This window comes from Ruditapes philippinarum, unplaced genomic scaffold (assembly GCF_026571515.1).
Source record: "Ruditapes philippinarum isolate M1 unplaced genomic scaffold, ASM2657151v2 ctg14116_1_1_1_1, whole genome shotgun sequence".
NCBI classification, from domain to species: Eukaryota; Metazoa; Mollusca; class Bivalvia; order Venerida; family Veneridae; genus Ruditapes; species Ruditapes philippinarum.
Window position 1 is genome coordinate 1 of NW_026862895.1, and position 20428 is coordinate 20428.

Here is a 20428-nt window from a genome sequence, read left to right on the forward strand (position 1 = left end):
AAAGTCTGTGCGAAAGTTTCAATTTCTTTGTAAAAATAAACCTCAATGAATAAAAGTATTAATGCAATAGTTATCGGAGGTATTATTTAATAATAATACCACATTCTAGTAAATAAAATATTTAGCTTTCGTATTCCTCGTAACAATGCGCTAAGAAGTTCTGCCTTGTAAATGCTTAAGTTCGACATGTAAACAAAAATGTGTTCCAATATTCATAAAGCAATTTCGTTTAATTGTAAAACTGGGCTCAAAAGTTATGGAATAAGGTATTTATACTTTTTCATCAAATTCTCGCTCCTGTTTCTATGTAATTTCGTTGCAAAACCAAGCTGAGCTTGTTTGACCTTCAATGGCGTATTGTTAACAAGTTTTGACAGTCCTATTTTTCAAATAATCTCTGCCTCAAAAGATATTTTCTGTAGCCCGTTACGTATTCAGAGTAATCCATATAAAGTCCAGTTTGATAAATAACATTAGTTTTTGGTATTAAATAACACCTTTAGGTTAATTATATGATTCATTTGCTCATTAATCAAGCTTCCGCTGATAGTGATAAATTTAAAGGAAAAACGAAAACTTCTCGCTGGTGTTCCACAGTTGTTACAAGTCAATAAATGACGTTTTACCAGATATTTACACATGCCATAGAATATCAATCTCTTTTCTTAGGCATAAGTCTGACAGAACTAAAGGTAAATTTATTTGTTAACAATTGTCATGTATTTTCACGACCTGGTAGAGTAAACACAACTCTTAAGATGTTTAATAAATATAACAGTACAAAAAAAATGTTCAAGTACAAGTCATTCCTTTACAATACTGACATGATATTCATGTACACACTAACAACTACAACCTGCAAAAAGCAAACCGTGTCTACAGTAGAAGTGGAGGTGGAGACCCACTCCGAAGGTCTTTGGACTTAGTATTGCCAGAGGTGAGATTCTCTTTTTGACTTCCAGAATCCATAATTGTACGGGCACATGTTAAGGTGCATAAGCAGTGAATGAAAAACGGCTTTCAGTTTTACGATGAGGTAACTTCGGAACAAATCTATTCATTTATCTAAGGATGAAAATTGGCGGCGAGATTCTTTTTTTTTTCTAGAGAATTTTGTACAAATAAGATCATTATGTTTGATTTATAAGGAGAACACAAAAGCCACTCTTAAGAAAATACTTTAAAAAAATATTTTAAAAATAGAATTATTTATTTATGCATTTATTACAAAAAAATATGGCTCACGAATAATTTCTATCAGGCAACTGTAACTAGAAACAAAAAAGAAAAAGCTTTTGAAACATATAGATGATAGCATTTTAGTCTTATTAAAAGATAAACAAACAAACACAATTAAGAAACTCGTAAACAGAACCACAGAAAGACATTTCATCTAGGTACCACCGGATATCATAACGGAGGGTACACGACCGGCTGCGGTCTTGCTCTTGAAGTCCTATTTAATGGTTATTTTTCAAGTTAATAGACAGAACACGCCTGCACCCAAGCTAAATGGCCATACTTAATAGTCTGTTTTTGGGAAAACTAAAAAAGAGAAACTTTGCCCAGTAATATAATTATTGTCTTGAATATTACATGAAATATACAAGAATGTTTGCTCGTTTCTTACAAAATGTCAGTGATGCCAGCTTGATATTTCTATTACTTTGAGCAAACAACACATGCCAGTTCACGTCCTTGCACATATGGTGGGCATGGTAATGAACCACATTGCGCTTCCATGAGATACAAAATATGCTGAAGATTATATGCACCTCCATTTAAGATAAATTCAGGATGATTGTCGACGCAAATATGATTATGCGGTCCTGCATGACCTTTGTAGTTAGCCATTAAATATCCTGAATATTCAAGTTTCCAGCCCGGATAACAGTTAGAACGTGCCGGAATCATTAATATTGTAGACTTTTTGGACTCGCAAACTGCACACGGTGCGTCTTGCGAATGAATTCCGTACGGGAAAATGCCATTTGGCTCCTCAATATGAAATTCTGATCCGTATATACGTCCGCGACAACATTTAGCATCACCATCGGTGTAATTAGACCACGTGGGGTCTTCGGGTAAACATATGGAATCACTTCCGCTTCCGGCTTCATTGTAGTATTTCCCTCCAACAAAGCCTGGTAAAAACGAGAAAATAAATACATTTGTTAATTTTTTTTTTAAGTTTCACTTTTTTCCTCTAAGATATATTTTAAAAATAACTAAATGTTGTATTCACAATGTTTGTTAGGTGCGCAAATTAAACAAATACATGTAACCATTATAATGTTCGTTTTGACTATAAAGGGTATTCATCCAAAAACAAATATGAACACAATGTCTTCAACATTTTTCTTGATGATGAAAAAAAAAGAAAAGAAATAAGACAATCTATAAAATATGTACGTCTCACTCATCATGCCCCATGACTATCAAATACAGAATATCTGTATTGTATTGTACTGTACTGTATTGTATTGTAGTACGTGTATTGTATTTATGTGACTTTGTTCTAGAACAAAATATAAAGTCATTTTTGTCCCAGCTTTGTTGAAAATGCAATTTGAATGAGGTTTCAAAACACATCATCTTTGTTTACTTGCTCATTTGCACCAAAAAAAAAAATACTTCCCTGCATACAATTAAATGTTTATGCAAATCGCAAAATACAAAATACAGAAATTTTCCTAAATTTACATATATTATCATTACCAAAATTTCACCACATAATAGAATTATAGTTTCATAACATAATCGTACGTATTTTCTTGTAATTTATACATTTCACACGTATATTGGACGCGTATTTGCATTTTTATTTATGTTTTGTAAATATTGTATGCGACATTTTGGTTTGTGGCAATAGACATGTCATGTTTTTGTCGTAATAAAAATTTAAATGTAATGTTGCCAATGTAGCCGTTTGTTTATTGTACATAAAAGTGTCACATGACATGCCTGAACTATCATACAACATATTCACTTTACCTTTATATATCAAGGAGGCATCATCCGGGCAAACGTTTCTTCCCCATCTTACATAAGTAGATCCGCGATCTGAATATAAAAAAGACATACATGTACATGTACTTTAAAGCTGATTTTGGCGTTATAATTAATGACATGTAATCATTATGTCTACTAAATTGCCATATTTTTTAAAAGGTATTGTAACTGATATGATGTCCAATATTCATTACATCTTGCTCATCTTCTAGAGAGGACCGTTTATTGATTTGATGTCCAAATGTCATATCTTGTTGTTCAGTTGCCACCGCTTATTGGTAAAATGTTAAATTGCCATGCCCAGCATATATGACCTAACCGGACATATTGTCATTCCATGCAGAGAACTGTTGACTGATCTGATATTTTATATCGCTATGTAGCGGAGAGGAACTTTTACCATAATAATGTTAAATTGCAAAATTTAAAGAATTAAAAAAAACTCCATCTAAAATCATAAAATTTGAATTTTCTTACATAGATTAGCTTGGGAACAGAAAACCGAAAATTCTGCAATTTTAGTCCGGATTTGAGTGAGTGATAAGGGGTGCAACCTACATCGAATGGAACATTAAGCTCGAAAAATTATTCCCAGCAGTCCAGTCATGTAAAAAAACAAACCCGGCGGAATCCCTTTAACTCATTTAAAACCAATTGCATGTTGTATTTAATTCGGATTTTTTTCATTTTGAAAATGTTTAAAAGCTATAATTACGTACTATACAATATCAATATCTAGTTCTGGTTAATTTTGTTTGTTATATTATCAAAAAAAATGTGTTTAAACTAGTACGTCATCGCAATTATGTTTTATTATCATATTTCTGTTGACAATTTATTATGTACGATCTACATAATTTGTATGTTAAATGATAAAAATGTATATAATTACAATTAACGATAACTTAAATCACTACGTACCGTCTACGTCCATTCTATCAATAATTTTTTGTTGTCTTCTGTTGTCTATTTTAAGATCAGTGATCTCTTGTTCCAACAGTAATATCTTTTGGAGAATTTCATAATTAAAACCAAAGTTTGATCCGCATTTTGGCTCCTGTGCCGTATAGAAGTGAACGCCTGCAAGCAGTATTATTCCCACAATAAACACAAATCTTTTCATAATTCTTCTTAGTTATTTTGATTTTGGTCGTGTGTCTTGTTCTATATAATATATTTAGAATGTAAACGATGAACAAATGTACGGTGAATATGTATACAATAATAATTTTCAACGGTCACGCGGCTTTTTTGTTTTTAATGTTTTTCTTTTGTAGCATTAACTTCCTTTAAAAACTATTTTCTTTTTTTGACACTTTTAAAGATGCGGAGAGATAAAAGAAGTTTGTTGAAAGTATCCCTAAAAGATATTGAGTCGTGATGGAAACTAATAAAACAAAAAAGAAAGAAAATACAAACAATAACTTATTTTGTTTACTTTCAACTTCATGTACGTTGCTATCGCGTGATTTTAACACTGACGAGATTAGGGTCACTATTATTGTATGTCTTGTGTTTTCTGTTGTTAAGAATAAATAGATACGACGACGATGGATCCCCAGAACATGCAATACCTCACTTTAATTTCAATTCCGCCTCTAATCAGAATAAAGAATCATTTAAACGGTAGTGATATATTTTATTATCTTGGGAAAATAGTTGTGTAGACACTTTGGGTTCAACTGATATGGACATAGTTTAGTCCTATTCTCTTCCGGCTTCCACATTCCACACTTGTGCGATAACACAAGAAACCTTCATCTCATCTCATTTTGATTAGAACATAACAACAACAGCACAATTGCTGGGCGGTAGTTTGGAATGATTGTCTGTAATTTAAACAAGACCTTGGGGAGGTCGCAAAGAATTGCTCACATCTCTATGAATATGGGATTGTTCCCGTTTATATACATTCAAGGATTAGAAAAACGAAAAACAGGGGCGGGGGGGGTATCCAAAAGTGAGAATTCATTAGATTTGTTTATCCTTTTCCTTCTTTCTCTATGTAAAACTTTTCCCTGCCTCTGAAAAAATAGGGAAGAATTCTGAAAGATATGAGTGAATCCCCCATCCCCCCTCCTAGAATAGACACTGATGTTACATATATACGTAGCGTTGCTGCGATATTGACTCCGGCCAGTTTCACAACTCTTTCTGTGAAACCTATATATATCTTTCAATGCAGTTTAGCACGTTGTGTGCTCTAGAATTGTTTGAACCTAGAACTAGAATTTTAGTACCTATAATTATAACAATCTTCCATAAGCAACTGTGTATTATAACTGGTAGAAATAGATTTGTGATTTTTTTCAAACTAGCTCAACTACGTTTTTAAATTTTAATGGTTTGTATGATAAGTGTGCTGAAATTTATTAAAATGTAATTTATTTGGTTTAAACAGCAAGTACTAAGTTAGGATGGGGTCACATGTTCGATCCTCCAAATCTACACCCCAAGTGCCTGAAATAAAACTGAGACAAAAGACATTTTAAGTACCAGACTACAAACATGGATCCTGCGTGGAGCAATACGTCTCATCCTGGTGAATATCTCTATTAAGTATTAATAAAGAAAGTAAATCGCGGTGGGGTCCGAAAATGATAAGGTTATTTTATGGAAATACGTTGAAACATTTGACGCCATGTTTCTTTGCAGTTGAAAAGAGGCCAATCAGCAACGAAAGTAGATCAATGAGTGGCTCGCGATAAGCTTCTGACAATAGCATCTTTTTTACGGAAGAAAAAAACATCCGTAGAAGTGATAAACTAGCAAACGAAGTCGCAGTGAAAAAATTTGGGCTTTTACGGAAAAAAACCCAAACAAATCGCCACACCAGATGTCGCAAATTTCAGACAGCCATTTTTATTCGACTTACTGTGCTGTTAAAGAGACCTTCCTTGTTAGCTTATGCATGGATTATTCCACTTTAAAAAAAAAGCTCACAGAAAGCTCCAGGAAATGGTTTATTTTGACGCAAATAGCAGATACTTATTATCAAGGTACAAGCTGAAGTATGGTGGCCTATGTTACCCGGGAATCCGCAAGGGACATCTGTCTTGTGAAACAAGTTTTATATGCTTCATATAATTTAAATAATATTTTTAAGTAAAATGTCGGTTTAAAGATAGAAGATTCCATAAAGCTACAGATGTAGGTAAAAATTGATCTACAGTCAACGAACTTTCGTTCCGTTTAAACATGGCCCATGCTATACCTTCTCGAATTGTTTCATATAATCAAAATAATTAATGAACTAAATTATTTATTTGGTTGTGAGACCATTTGTGCATATATGTTTCTAGACTCAGCGACATGTGTCTTAAGTTACCGTAAAGGGAAGAATCACGTATAATGATAGGCAGTCGGTCCAAAGTATAGTTACTTTCGGACTTAAAAACCAAGACAAATGTCGATATTAACCGATTCATTCGAGTCCTTTGGTAATTGTGTTTCTGAGGTTGTAAAACGCTCTTTTTTATATTACCTGTCTCATTCAATATAGTATATATCTGCTCAATTCTATTGTTTGCTAATCTCATATCAGTGTCTCGGTATTCAAGTAATACTGACATGATATTCATGTACACATTTAACAACTACAACCTGCAAAAAGCAAAGTCGTTCGTAAGTAAATGGTCTCGGCTGTAATGAATTTGTCACCGTGTCTACAGTAGAAGTGGAGGTCCAGACGCCTACTCCGAAGGACTTTGGACTTAGTATTGCCAGAGGTGAGATTCTCGTTTTGACTTCCAAAATCCAAAATTGTGCGGTCACATGTTAAGGTATATAAGCCGTGAATGAAAAACGGCTGTCAGTTTTACGATGAGGTAAACAAAGCTATGCATTTATCTAAGGTGCTGAGAGTTGAAAATTGGCAATCGAAAACATCCCGGCGAGATTCTTTTTTTATATATAGAGAATTTTGTACAACTTAGACCATTATGTTTGATTCTATAAGGAGAACACAAAAACCACTCTAAAGAGAATATTAAAAAATATATAATCATTTATGCATTTATTACAGAAAAAACAATGGCTCATGAATAACTTTTATCAGGCAACTGTAACTTGAAACAAAAAAGAAAAAGCTTTTGAAACATAGAGATGATAGCATTTTAGTCTTATTGGGCCTTTTAAAAGATAAACAAACAAACACAATTTAGAAACTCGTAAACAGAAGCACAGAAAGACGTTTCATCTACCGCCGTATATCATAATGCAGGCGTCACACTGTCCCGAAATTGACACCAGATAGGCATACGAATATGGAATGTTTAATTTCGTGCGAAGATAGCCCCGAAATTGGTCGACAGTCCCTTAACAGCCGAAACAAGTACGATTCCTACAGAAGGTCACGCGATCGCATCCGAGTCACACACGATTCCTACCGAAGGTCACGCGATGGCATCCGATACACACACGAAGTCACCACAAAGTTGCAATTTTGTACCAAGTAGTTTACCAGCAGGACACGCGAAGGTCACAGGATAGGTACACGACGTCGTATTTTGAGTACGATGCCTTCGTACGTGGTTACGAAGGCGTCAAGAGACCTTCACCTTCAGATGGTATACAACCTACGGCCAACCGCGGCAAATTTCAGTTGCCGATAGTATTGGGAGCTAATTAAACTACGTTTAAACTTTATTTTGGCTCTTCATATTACTATCAAAAACAATTCTATTCACACAAAAATCTATGATAAAAGTGATGACTTTCATTATTGTATAGTAAACTATCCAGATTTAGATGGAGACGTACCTCATGCAACATCTGATGGGGTATATGTATCTCAGTAAATTAGATTCGGTAGAGCTTTTAGCAACGTGAAGGATTTTAACAAGCAAAATATTTTCATTACTAGCAAGCTATTCAAACAGGGCTACCGCTAATATAAATTACGTAAATATTTTACAAAATTTTACAATCGTAACTTTGATTTAATCTCAAAATTCAGTAGTGATTCAGAAATGATTTTAATGGAGATGTTATTTACAAACTTCGCAAGATCTTTGGTCATTGTAATTTTTCTGTTGCCTTTACTAAAATTATTAAACGTTTAACCAAAAGAGGTTTTGCTTTTGACCCTACTTTTTTTAGATATACCGCATGCTTAGTGTTCAACACTTTAACAGTTGGTCTTTTTGATAACATCTGAGGGACCAAGTGGGGTACTCTATGATTGACAGTTCTTCATGCCTTTTGGGACTGAATTGCTTTTATGTTCATCTTCTGCTTTGCTTCGTCTGGCCCTTGTAGGTGATTTATTTTGTTACTCTGTCTTTCTTTAAAATATTGAGTAGTTTTGTTATGGTCATATGGGTATTCCTCTATATGTATCTACATGATCATTTCGGTGTTTTACTTATTTTAACTTTTGAAACCGTAACAACTGTTATAAATTTACTTGGCGGGCATTCATTTTATTTACACCGTCTCGTTTATAGGAACATGGTGGGCTAAGAGCGAGGTTTGGTGTACCATTTACCGGTTAAACTCCCCAGTAGTACTTATGCTGCTGACCGGTCCAAGGCGGCGCCCTTCTTTGTTCCTCAGATGTATGTTTTTGTTATTTCATACTGTTTTGGTGACACTTTTGTCGGTGTCCCTTATTGTTTTCACGTCTACGGTAAGTATATCCCTTTTGCCCCTAGTTTTATTTATTTAATGAATCAATCATTTATTTGTTTTCTTTGATTTCCTTGTCGTTTATCATTATTTCGTCTTATGTATCATTCAAGTGATAAGCCTATCCGTGCTCTACACTTGCGCCCTGTCCGTTTTTCTGGGGGTCCTCTTGTGTCACTTGGTTCTTGTTGCTGGGTCGTGTGGGTTGCGTTCATTAAACGCTGCCTTTCCTTGTTGATCTTGTTGGCCTGTGGGCCTCATCATGTTTTCTAAGGTGTCTTTAAAGTAGCAATGCTGCTGCCTTCTTTTTCTCGGTTGACTCATCATCAAAGCATGTAATTCTACAGGAAATAAACTGAAATTAATTGTAAATGAATTGCAAATAATGGAAGCTTTTGATGTCTCTGTAGAGATGTGCAAGAGAGACAGATTAGGAAGATGGTCTAGCCGTTTATATGTCCACCATGATAAACATGCAACGCTTATGCCACTAAAAATTGCCTTCTTCGTCCTCATCGTGGTCCCATCTCGATGACATCGTACCAAAAACGATGGTGACACGACGGTATTGCGGGGGCTTCACGTAGTCGTGTTCCCTAAGTAAGTTTTTAAGACTATCGGGAATCTTCGTGTTTACTTCGTATTGTCTTCTTGAGGCTAAAAATGCCAGATTGCACCGATGATCACACGAAGAAAAGACGAAGATACACGATTTGACAAGATGGCTTCACGACGACCTTACGAAGGGCAAAATTGACATACGAATTCAACACGAAAATGAACCTTCGCTATGTCTTCGGGCAATTTTTTGGCATGCCAAACATTTTGGAACCGCTCACGAAGTAGCTGTCGGAGCTTGTAATATTCAGCCGGGGATCATACGATGGCAAAAGATGCCCTCACGAATGGCACGATGTTATTACGATCAGATCCGAATTTGAACATTTCCTTATTCGTGTGTCCATCTGATGCCAAATTCAGGACAGTGTGACGCCTGTATTAGAGACTGTGTGTACGGAGGGTACACGACCGGCAATCTACGGTATCGCTCTTGAAGTCCTATTTCAAATTAATAGACAGAACACACCTGCACCCGAGCTAAATACAGATAGCCATACATAATAGTCGGTTTTGGGAAAACTAAAAAAGAGAAACTTTGTCATATTGCTTTATTCAGTAATATTGTCTTGAAAATTACATAAAATATACAAGAATGATTGCTCGTTTCTTACAAAATGTCAGTGATGCAAGCTTGATATTTTTATTACTTTGAGCAAACAACACATGCCAGCTCACGTCCTTGCACATATGGTGGGCATGGTAATGAACCACATTGCGCTTCCATCAGATACAAAATATGTTGAAGATTATATGCACCTCCATTTAAGATAAATTCAGGATGATTGTCGACACAAATATGATTATGCGGTCCTGCATGATCTTTGTAGTTAGCCATTAGATACCCCGAATATTCAAGTTTCCAACCAGGATAACAGTTAGAACGTGCTGGAATCATTAATATTGTAGACTTTTTGGACTCGCAAACTGCACACGGTGCGTCTTGCGAATGAATTCCGTACGGGAAAATGCCATTTGGTTCCTCGATATGAAATTCTGATCCGTATATACGTCCGCGACAACATTTTGCGTCACCATCGGTATAATTAGACCACGTGGGGTCTTCGGGTAAACATATGGAATCACTTCCACTTCCGGCTTCATTGTAGTATTTCCCTCCAACAAAGCCTGGTAGAAAAGTAAAATATACAATAAGTTAGTTATTCTTTTTTTTCTTCTAAGATATATTTGAAAAAATAACTAAATGCTATATTAACAATGTTTGTTAGCTGCGCAAATGAAATATATACATATAACCATTATGTTTTGACTTATAAAGTGATTAAAAAAGTATTAATCCAAAACCAAATAAGAACACAATGTCTTCAACATTTTATCTTGATGAAGAAAAAACACCCAAAGAAATAAGAGAATCTATAAAATATGAACGTCTCACTTATTATGCCACCGTGACCACAGGTGGCAGTATCAGTGTTTGGACACCCCACCCCTATCTGCCCCTGGACCCCTACTACAACCCTGAAAAAAAAATAATTCAACACTCTATGGCTTACTAAAAGGTACCAAATACAAAACCACCGATGAAATTATATAAAAAAAAAAATTTCCACTATCAAAATTATAGTTATAGAAAGGTGAAAAGCCTACTATATGTTTATTTGCCAAACAATGTGGAACACGGGAAATCGTCGTTTCGGCGACTGAGGCGCATTCCGGCGGGATTTCGCTGCATCATTCATTAACATCAATAAAAAGAACTAGAATTCCACAGCTTATCTAATTCAAGTCCAACGAATATCACTATCATTCCGATTTTTTCTGTTTCACGGTATTTTTTGAATTGTCGTAGCCATTTTGCAGTCTGATACCTGGGTTGAAATACGCGATCTGATTGGACGAGCCAAATTGGACGTCCAATCAGATCGCGTATAACACATGTAGGTATCAGAATCCAAAATGGCAACGACAAGTAAAAAATTACAGTGAAATAGAAAAAATTGATATAATATTGATATTCGTTAGACTTGAATTAAGTAAGCTGTGGAATTCAAGTTCTTTTTATTGATGTAAATGAATGATGCAGCAAAATGCCTTCGGAATGCGCCTCAGTCGCCGAAACGACGATTTCCCGTGTTCCACATTGTTTGGCAAATGAACTTATAGTAGGCTTTTCACCTTTCTATAACTATAATTTTGATAGTGGAATTTTTTTTTTTAATATAATTTCATCGGTGGTTTTGTATTTGGTACCTTTTAGTAAGCCTTAGAGTGTTGAATTTTTTTTCAGGGTTGTAGTAGGGGTCCAGGGGCAGATAGGGGTGGGGTGTCCAAACACTGATACTGCCACCTGTGACCGTGACTATCACATACAGAATATCTGTATTGTATTGTATTGTATTGTATTTATTGTATTGTATTGTATATTGTATTGTTTTATGTGACTTTGATCTGGGACAAAATATAGAGTCATATTTTGTCCTCGATCTGTTGAAAATGTTGTTTTCGAAATACGTCATCTTTGTTAAATTGCTTGTTTGTACCAAAAAAAAGAAGATATTTTCCCGCATACAATTTACTGTTTATGCAAATTGCAAAATATAAAATGCAGAAATTTTCCTAAATTAACATATTATTACCAAATTTTCACCACATAAAAGCGTGATAGTTTCAGCATAATAGTAGACCTGTATTTTCCTATAATTTATACATTTCAAGCTTACTTGGACGCATATTTGCATTTGTAAATATTTTTTGTAAATATTGTGGCAATAGACATGTCATGTTTTTGTAGTAATAAAATTTTAAATGTAATGTTGCCAATGTAGCCGTTTGTTTATTGTACATCAAAGTGTCACATGACATGCCTGAACTATACTATCATAAAACACATTTAATTTACCTTTATATATCAAGGAGGCATCATCCGGGCACAAGTTTCTTCCCCATCTTACATAAGTAGATCTGCGATCTGAATATAAATAACACATACATGTACATGTACTGTAAAGCTGATTTTGTGTCATTATGTCTACTAAATTGCCATATTTTTAAAAAGGTATTAACTGATATGATGTCCAATATTCATTGCTGTTATATTGCAACATTTTGACTCATCTTCTAGAGGGGACCGTTTATTGATTTGATGTAAAATTGCCAGACAGTCGAGAGGACTGTTGCTTGGTTTGCTGTTCAAATGTCATATCTTGTTACTCAGTTGTTACCGCTTATTGATAAAATGTTGAATTGCCATACCCAGCATAGGACCTATACAGATAATTATATTGTCATTTCAGCATAGGACCTATACAGATGATTATATTGTCATTTCATGTCATTCCATGCAGAGAACTGTTGACTGATCTGATATTTTATATCGCTATGTAGCGGAAAGGAACGTTTACCATAATAATGTTAAAAATTGCAAAATTAAAAGGAACTCCATCTAAAATCATAAAATTTGAATTTCTTACATAGATTAGCTTGGGAACAGAAAACCGAAAATTCTGCCATTTTAGTCCGGATTTGAGTGAGTGATAATTAAGGGGTGCAACCTACATCGAATGGAACATTAAGCTCGAAAAATTATTCCCAGCAGTCCAGTCATGTAAAAAACCAAACCCGGCGGAATCCCTTTAACTCATTTAGAACCAATTGCATGTTGTATTTAATTCGAAAATTTTTCATTTTGAAAATGTTTAAAAGCTATAATTAAGTACTATACAATATCAATATCTAGTTCTGGTTAATTTTGTTTGTATATTATAAAAAAAATGTGTTTAAACAAGTACGTCATTGCAATTATGTTTATTATCATATTTCAGCTGACAATTTATTATGTATACAATCTACATAATTTTTATCTTAAATAATAAAAAATGTATATAATAACAATTAACGATAATTTAAATCACTACGTACCGTCTACGTCCATTCTATCGATAATTTTTTGTTGTCGTCTGTTGTCTATTTTAAGATCAGTGATCTCTTGTTCCAACAGTAATATCTTTTGGAGAATTTCATAATTACAACCAAAGTTTGATCCGCAATTTGGCTCCTGTGCCGTACAAAGGCGAACACCTGCAAGAAGTATTATCCCCACAACAAACACAAATCTTTCCATAGTAGCCATTTTGATTTTGGTCGTGTGTCTTGTATTATACAGAAAACGATGTACATATCTATATGTATACACTAATAGTTTTGTTTTCAACGGTCACGTGACACATTTGTTTAAGAGTTTTTGTAGCATCAACTTCCTTTTATATGTAAATTTGACGAACTATTTTCTTTCCGTACATTAATATTTTGACACTTTTTAAGATGTGAAAAGACACAAAGGAGCTTGTTAAAAATATATCTGAAAGATATTGAGTCGTTACGGAACTAATATAATATAAAAAAAATACAGAAAATAAAAGCAAAAGTATATTTCGTCTATTTTCAACTTCATGTCGGTTGCTATCGCGTGATTTTAACACTGACGAGATGAGGGTCACTATTATTGTATGTCTTGTGTTTTCTTTCTGTTGTTAAGAATAAATACTTACGACGACGATGTATCTCCAGAACATGCAATGCCTCACTTAAATTTGAAATTCAACTATAACCAAATATAACGTATTAAACAGTAGTCATATGTTTTTATCTTGAGGGAGTATTAGTGAAGGAATTTTGGGTTCGACTGATAGGGTTGTCCTATTCTCTTTCGACTTTCACAATTCACATTAGTGCGATAACATAAGGAATCGTCATCTATGGTGGCCGATGTGTTACACTTTAGCGCGTCGCATTGTCGCTAGCGACAACACGACAAAGCGCCAAACAGCGCGTTTGTCGTCCTGCCGCTAGCGAAATACGCCATATGGTGCGTTGTCTTGCGGCGTGTTGTCGCGATGACACATTGTCGCTTGGTTCAAATGAAAGAATTGGCTTATTGGCGCTTTGACGAGCCATGCGACAGCAGATAAGAAGCCAACCCCTTGATATAAGCCAAGCGACATGGAGCCATGACGCCAACGCGCCGCGCGATAACGCGCAGTTTGGCGATAAGACGAAAGGCAAGAACGATATGCGTTGTGTTGTCGCTAGCGACGCAACACAACGCGCAAACGTGTAACAAATCAGCCACCATAGTAATCTCATTTTAATTAGAACAGAAAAACAAAATTATAGCTGGGAATAATTGTATGAGATATAAATAAGATCTAGGGAGCTCTTTAAATCTATTGCTTTTGGAATTGTTCCCGCTGGTATACATGTATGTATATATGTAGCGTTGCTGTGATAGTGACTCCGGCCAGTTTCACGACGTTTATCTGTGAAACCTATATCATACAATGCTGTGCAACACGTTGTACTCCAGAATGGTTTGAACCTTTCATATCCAGAATTTTGGTACATTATCACAATCTTCAATAAGTTAATGCGCATTATTACTGATAGGAATATATTTGTGTGGTTTTTTTTTTTTCGAGTAGCACAACTACGTTTTTAAATTTAAATGGTTTGTTTGATAAGTGTGCGTTGAAATTTATGAAAATATAATTTATTTTGGTTAAAACGGCAAGTACTCGGTAAGGACGGGTCACAAGTTCGATCCGCCCGTTCTAAATTGTAAATGAAGATAACACCGGACACATTCATAATTGTTCTATTTTGGAACATTGCGTATTCCATTTTGAATACCTTTGTTTGGTAAAGGCGTTCCATGTACGATCACTTTAACGTCAGTGTTCAATGATAAGCCTACTGACTAGACAACATATGAGAGCCTTTTAGTATTTCAGCACTTTGGTAAGTTTTTGTCAGTATATTGTTAGTTGAGCTTACTTTTACGCAGTTTTAGACATAATGAAACTTTTTAAAACATTGTATAAAGTAAACATAAAATGAACAGTTGCGTTCATCTCATGTTCCACTTGAGATGTGCCTGAAAATATTTAGATTTAAGAAAGTTTATGACGTCACAATGAGCATCCATAAGAGGGCACCAATTCAAGTACAACAAGTAAGCTTACTTTATCCAACTTTTGTTTTGTTCAAACTATGAAGATAATCAATTGATTGATTACCAAGTTACAGTAAGTACATGTAAATTTGACCTTGGCGGTAAAGGTCAAGGTTTTATCTAATTCTTTACATAATTTTGTTTGGTAGCAAGCCTAGCTTTGTCCACCTACATAATGAACTTAGGGTCAATGTCATTTAAAGCTCAAAGTCAAGGTCAGTTCAACCATTTAAAAAGATCTTGTTTTGTTTAAGTATGGAAATAATCAATTCATTAATTACGAAGTTACTGTCAATTATAGCAAAAATCAGTGAAAATTCAATAATTTAACCTTCAAGGTCACGGTCATAAATGAGTCAAGGTCATTTTGAGTCTGGGATTTATAAAAGTCAATCCACTCATTAAGAACAAAGTAATAGCCATTTACAGCACACAAAAAATCAGTAATTTGACTTTCAAGGTCAAGGTCATTTATGAGTGATGGTCAATGTATGTCTGGTTAACTTAAAGGTCTATCCTAAAATAGTGTTGTGTTCAAGTTTTGAAGACAATCCATTCAAAAATATTGAAGTGCCAATTATAGCAAAAATCAAGCAAAATTTAAATTTTTGACCTTTAAGGTCAAGGTCATTTATGAATATAAAAGACAGGTTTGGTCTAGTCAACTTGACTGTCTTGTCCTAAGGGTTGTTGTAGCCAAGTATGAAAACAATACACTGAGAACTTAAAAAGTTTTGTCAAAGTTTGCAGACGGCAATGTCAATGCTGCCATGACTGTTAACTATACCTCTATTTTTTTTTCTTTGAAAGAAAAAGGTAAAGCTAAAAATAATAGATAAACAAAATAAACAATTAACAAATGTTTAAGTTCAACAAGTTTATTTATTTAAACAACAGCTCAAATTGAGCACATCTTGGTTTATATACATTGTACACAAGAAAAATAATCTTCACATAAAAATTGTAGATCCTTAGAAAACTTAATTAGTTTTATTTTCCCCTGAAAGTATTTTTTCACTTTTGGAAGTTAATATTACAACTAAATATTCATAATTAACAAAATCTGTTGGAAGACAGCACAGCACGCTTGACCTTTGACATGCTTGACAGAAAGAAAAGGGGTATAACTTTGTAAATAGGTAACTTAGGAGTTGTGGGACCTATGCCCATCAAGTTAAATAGTCACAGATGACATATGTTACAGTGTTGTTTCTTCCCCAACAACACATTTATATGCCAAGAAACAAACATACCTGAAGCCAACAAAAGAAAGTTGATTTTCCATTATAAAAAAAGATGGAACTTTTCTAATTTTATTAATTCTGTTACGTATATTACCAGCTTAAAAGTATTTCAGTCATATACTGACCAGCAGTTGCATAACAATTTAGAGTATTCATTACTACTCTCTTAACCAATTTCTGCACAAATGATTCTTCTCCCACACAATTCATTAGAAACAATTGACAAAGAACATTAATGTCAACAAAACCATAGTGAAAATAAATGTATGGCTTACTTACACTTCAGAACATGGTTCATGGGTCAAGTACTTGCCCTAGATAGCTGAGACGGATTTATCAAACTCATATAATGATAAAGGGGAGTTCAGACAACTAATACAATAATTTCAAAATAATCTTTTGTAAATAATCTTTTGTAAAAGCATAAAATTTCATTAAAACAGAATAATTTTACTTTCAATAATCAATAGTGTATTTCATTAAAAAAAAGCTGAATATTTGGTATAACAGAAATTCTAGACCTCACCACACACATATGTGCACGCGCACACACACATACATATATCTCTTTTTAAATATATATACATGTAAAATAGAGTTTAAAACTTGTTTAATTTGAAAGGCAAAATTCATGTGCCATATAATAGGTTGCCTATACATGTAAACCAAAAGATATTGTGAACTGACTGTGTCTGCCAGTTTGTTTGTTGTTTTTTTTCATTTTCATCATAAAGTCAAAGCAAACAAAAAGAAGAGGTAAATTACATGTAGGACATGCTTTTAAATAAAAGAATTATTCTCATTTAATTCATTCATTCAAAATTTAAAAAAATATATATTGTTCTTACACTAATGACTATTTTCTTTTAAATCACAATTCAGCTTTGATTTTTTTTATCAGCCTTGAATGATAAAATACCTACATTGTATTTATAACCGTGAAACATGCATGTACCTTTATCACACTGGCATTAAAAACTGGTCATTTTCTTAAAATAACACTTCAAAATACCTAAATTTTAAAAAAAAAATACTAATTGAAATTAACTAATCAAAGTCAATCAGCTAAGACCTAAACCCTTATTTACACTAAGTACACATACTCAAATATCATTAGACGACAAAACTTCATATCAGTTTAATACATGTATAATGTTCATCTATGTACAATTTCAGCCATATTGTGGAAAAATTATTCCGCTACAAAATGTTGATTGAGAAAATAAAGTTATCTATTACATTTTATTTTTTATGGCTAAATAATATCTTAAAAACTGGCCACTTATAGAATTTGTTAAGAGAAAAAAAATACAGTAAAAGTTGTAAATAAAATCATAAAAACCAATTTACAAACACATATTAAAAATTAGCCTGACATTCAGACATCCAGACATCTATCTTTAAGTTATATCAAATTTATCTTGTCACATATCACAGTTAACTCATGTATAACACAAGTCTTTTCCCGAAAAACTCTTCTGACTTGAAAAACACATATTTCATACTCCATAGAATTCACAAACAAAAATATATTGTATAACAGATAATTTTCAATCAGTCTTCTGTATATAAAACTGAAGTTAATGTTTTCCGGCACTTTCCTTTACCGTACATTTCTATAACTTAGAATTATTTACACAAATTTAATCTAATCTTCCAATCACAAGATCTGAAATAAAAATATATATCATACAGTAATAATTATACATTAACAAGGACATTTCCGAGCAGAGTAAACTTGCTTAGTTCTTAAATCACTTAATTTTCTCACCTAAATGACTTGCCAATTCTTAACAAGAGGGCCATGATGGCCCTGAGGTCGCTCACCTGTATAGTGGCCCCCGCAGCCGGGCCAGTTTAAACCCTAGGGCTTTATTTGAACAAACTTGGAAGACACCCATTAGAAGATGTTTCATGTTGTTTAGTTTTTACTACACACATATAATGCGGAGCGGGGCCAATTTTGACCCCAGGGCTTTTATTTGAACAAACTTGGTAGACACCCATTAGAACATGTTTCATGCTAAATATCTTAGCTCTAGCTCTTTGAGTTCTTTAAAAGAAGATTTTTTAAGTTTTTACTATATGCATATAGGGAAAATCAATGACCCCCCTGGGGCGGGGCCAATTTTGACCCCCAGGGCTTTTATTTGAACAAACTTGGTAGAAACTCATTAGAAGATGTTTCATGCTAAATATCTTAGCTCTAGCTCTTTGGGTTCTTTAAAAGAAGATTTTTTTAGTTTTTACTATATGCATATAGGGAAAATCAATGACCCCCTGGGGCGGGGCCAATTTTGACCCCAGGCCCCGTGTTCACAAAGATTTAAAGATCAGGATCAAGATCAGGATCAAATCTAAAAACTCTTATATTCTCCATTGTTTATTCTCATAGATTAAATATTTAATATTAACATGATAAAACTCGACTTGAAATAGCATGTTTTTGAAATTTTAGAATAAATTTATTTTTATTTTTGCAAGATATGCACATTTTACAGTTGATCCAAATATTGATCTTGATCCTAAAATTGATCTTTATTTTGATCTGATTGTTTTTGTATTTGTTTCGATATTTGTCTATTTTACTCCAAAATAGGGTAGTTTTGTTGCAAATCAGCAAAATTTCACTTTATCTTTATGAACTATTCAATTCTAGCAAAATACGCTCAATATTAGTTATATAAAACAAAGGAAATAAAATCAGGATCACTTGATCCTGATCCTGATCTTTTCTTTGTGAACACGGGGCCAGGGCTTTTATTTGAACAAACTTGGTAGACACTCACTAGAAGATGCTTCATGCCAAATATCTAAGCTCTAGCTCTTTGGGTTTTTTAAAAGAAGATATTTAAAGTTTTTTCTTTTGGTTGTCATGGCAACCAGAGTTCTGCATGGAATTAAATTCTTTGAACAATTTTTAAAGGTGACCACCAAAGGAACATTCCTGTGAAGTTTGGATGAAATTGGCTTAGTGGTTTATGAGGAGATGTCATTTAAAGTAAAAGTTTACGGACGGACGGACGGCGGATGCCGGACGGGCGGCGGATGCCGGACGGGCCGGACGGACGCCGGACGAAAAGCGATCACAAAAGCTCACCCTGTCACTTTGTGACAGGTGAGCTAAAAATCAACACTTAAAATATACATAAATATACAATATGACAACTTCTCAACTTCACAAATGGAGGAATACACCAGGAGGCTCTTTGTACGCTATTTCAAAGACAAGAAAATCAATGAGCATTCACCTATAAACAAATCAATTCTTCCCCTTAGAGATCCTAATTCCACCATGAGTTTCGAGCCATACAAAAACAAGAGCCACCGCCGGGCGGGGGCAATGCTCGACTTTTTACTTTCTCTAAAAGCAAACAAAGGAATGTTTGAACAAAATCTTAACGTTTCCTTTTTATAAAATTAATCTGTCTATTTTGTCACATTAGTTTTGTCTATAATTATATTTTGTATATATAAATATACTATTATATATATAAATAGAAACACGCAATTCTATAAATAGAAACACGCAATTCTATAAATAGAAACACGCAATTCTATAAATATAAAATTCTAAAAATAGATACACGTGGTGTCACTTGGTGAAGTCACGTAGTGGAGTCACGTGGAGGTGAGACGTGGTGAAGTCACGTGGTGGAGTCATGTGGTGGAGTCACGTGGTTGAGTCATGTGCTGGTGGTGTAACGGGCTGGTGGTGTCACGTGGTGGCAGGGATCATTCTAGGGGGCGATTTCCGCGATTTCTCGCAAAAATATCACCAAAATCTCAGAGAAATTTGTGAAATGAGAGAAAATCTCGCACGGCAATTTGAGTCATAAAGTCTAAAGAAAACAAAATGAAAGGTTATAAAAATATTCTTCGAATCTCAACAATCACTTCTGTACAGTACAGTGTTGTCCATTAGGAACATTGACTGCAAATAATAGTTGTAGTAGAT

At 34.1% G+C, this 20428-nt stretch overlaps 1 protein-coding gene across 3 annotated transcripts; it reads right to left on the reverse strand.

The window, feature by feature from the left end:
• Positions 1-1191: 1191 nt before the first annotated feature.
• Positions 1192-13589, reverse strand: LOC132720568 (uncharacterized). 3 transcript variants are annotated; one of them, XM_060704726.1, is made up of 3 exons: positions 13138-13589; positions 2995-3063; positions 1192-2144 (listed from the first exon to the last, which is right to left on the reverse strand). In XM_060704726.1, exons 1-3 carry the CDS (start codon positions 13346-13348, stop codon positions 1663-1665), a joined length of 762 nt encoding a protein of 253 aa, XP_060560709.1. In that variant the 5' UTR covers positions 13349-13589; the 3' UTR covers positions 1192-1662. The 3 variants fall into 3 exon arrangements, with proteins under 3 accessions (XP_060560709.1, XP_060560710.1, XP_060560707.1); XM_060704727.1 differs by lacking the exon at positions 13138-13589 and adding an exon at positions 3934-4261; XM_060704724.1 differs by lacking the exons at positions 1192-2144; positions 2995-3063 and adding exons at positions 9796-10386; positions 12119-12187 and having other exon boundaries at positions 13138-13446.
• Between the last annotated feature and the right edge of the window lie 6839 nt (positions 13590-20428).

What these genes read in the sequence shown, in the direction of transcription:
- LOC132720568 (XM_060704726.1), bottom strand. Translation starts at nt 13,348, where the DNA reads ATGGCTACTATGGAAAGATTTGTGTTTGTTGTGGGGATAATACTTCTT. An exon ending in CGATAGAATGGACGTAGACG is followed by an intron (nt 3,064 to 13,137) that starts GTACGTAGTGAT and finishes TTTTATATTCAG; the next exon opens with ATCGCGGATCTACTTATGTA. An exon ending in TGCCTCCTTGATATATAAAG is followed by an intron (nt 2,145 to 2,994) that starts GTAAAGTGAATA and finishes CGTTTTTACCAG; the next exon opens with GCTTTGTTGGAGGGAAATAC.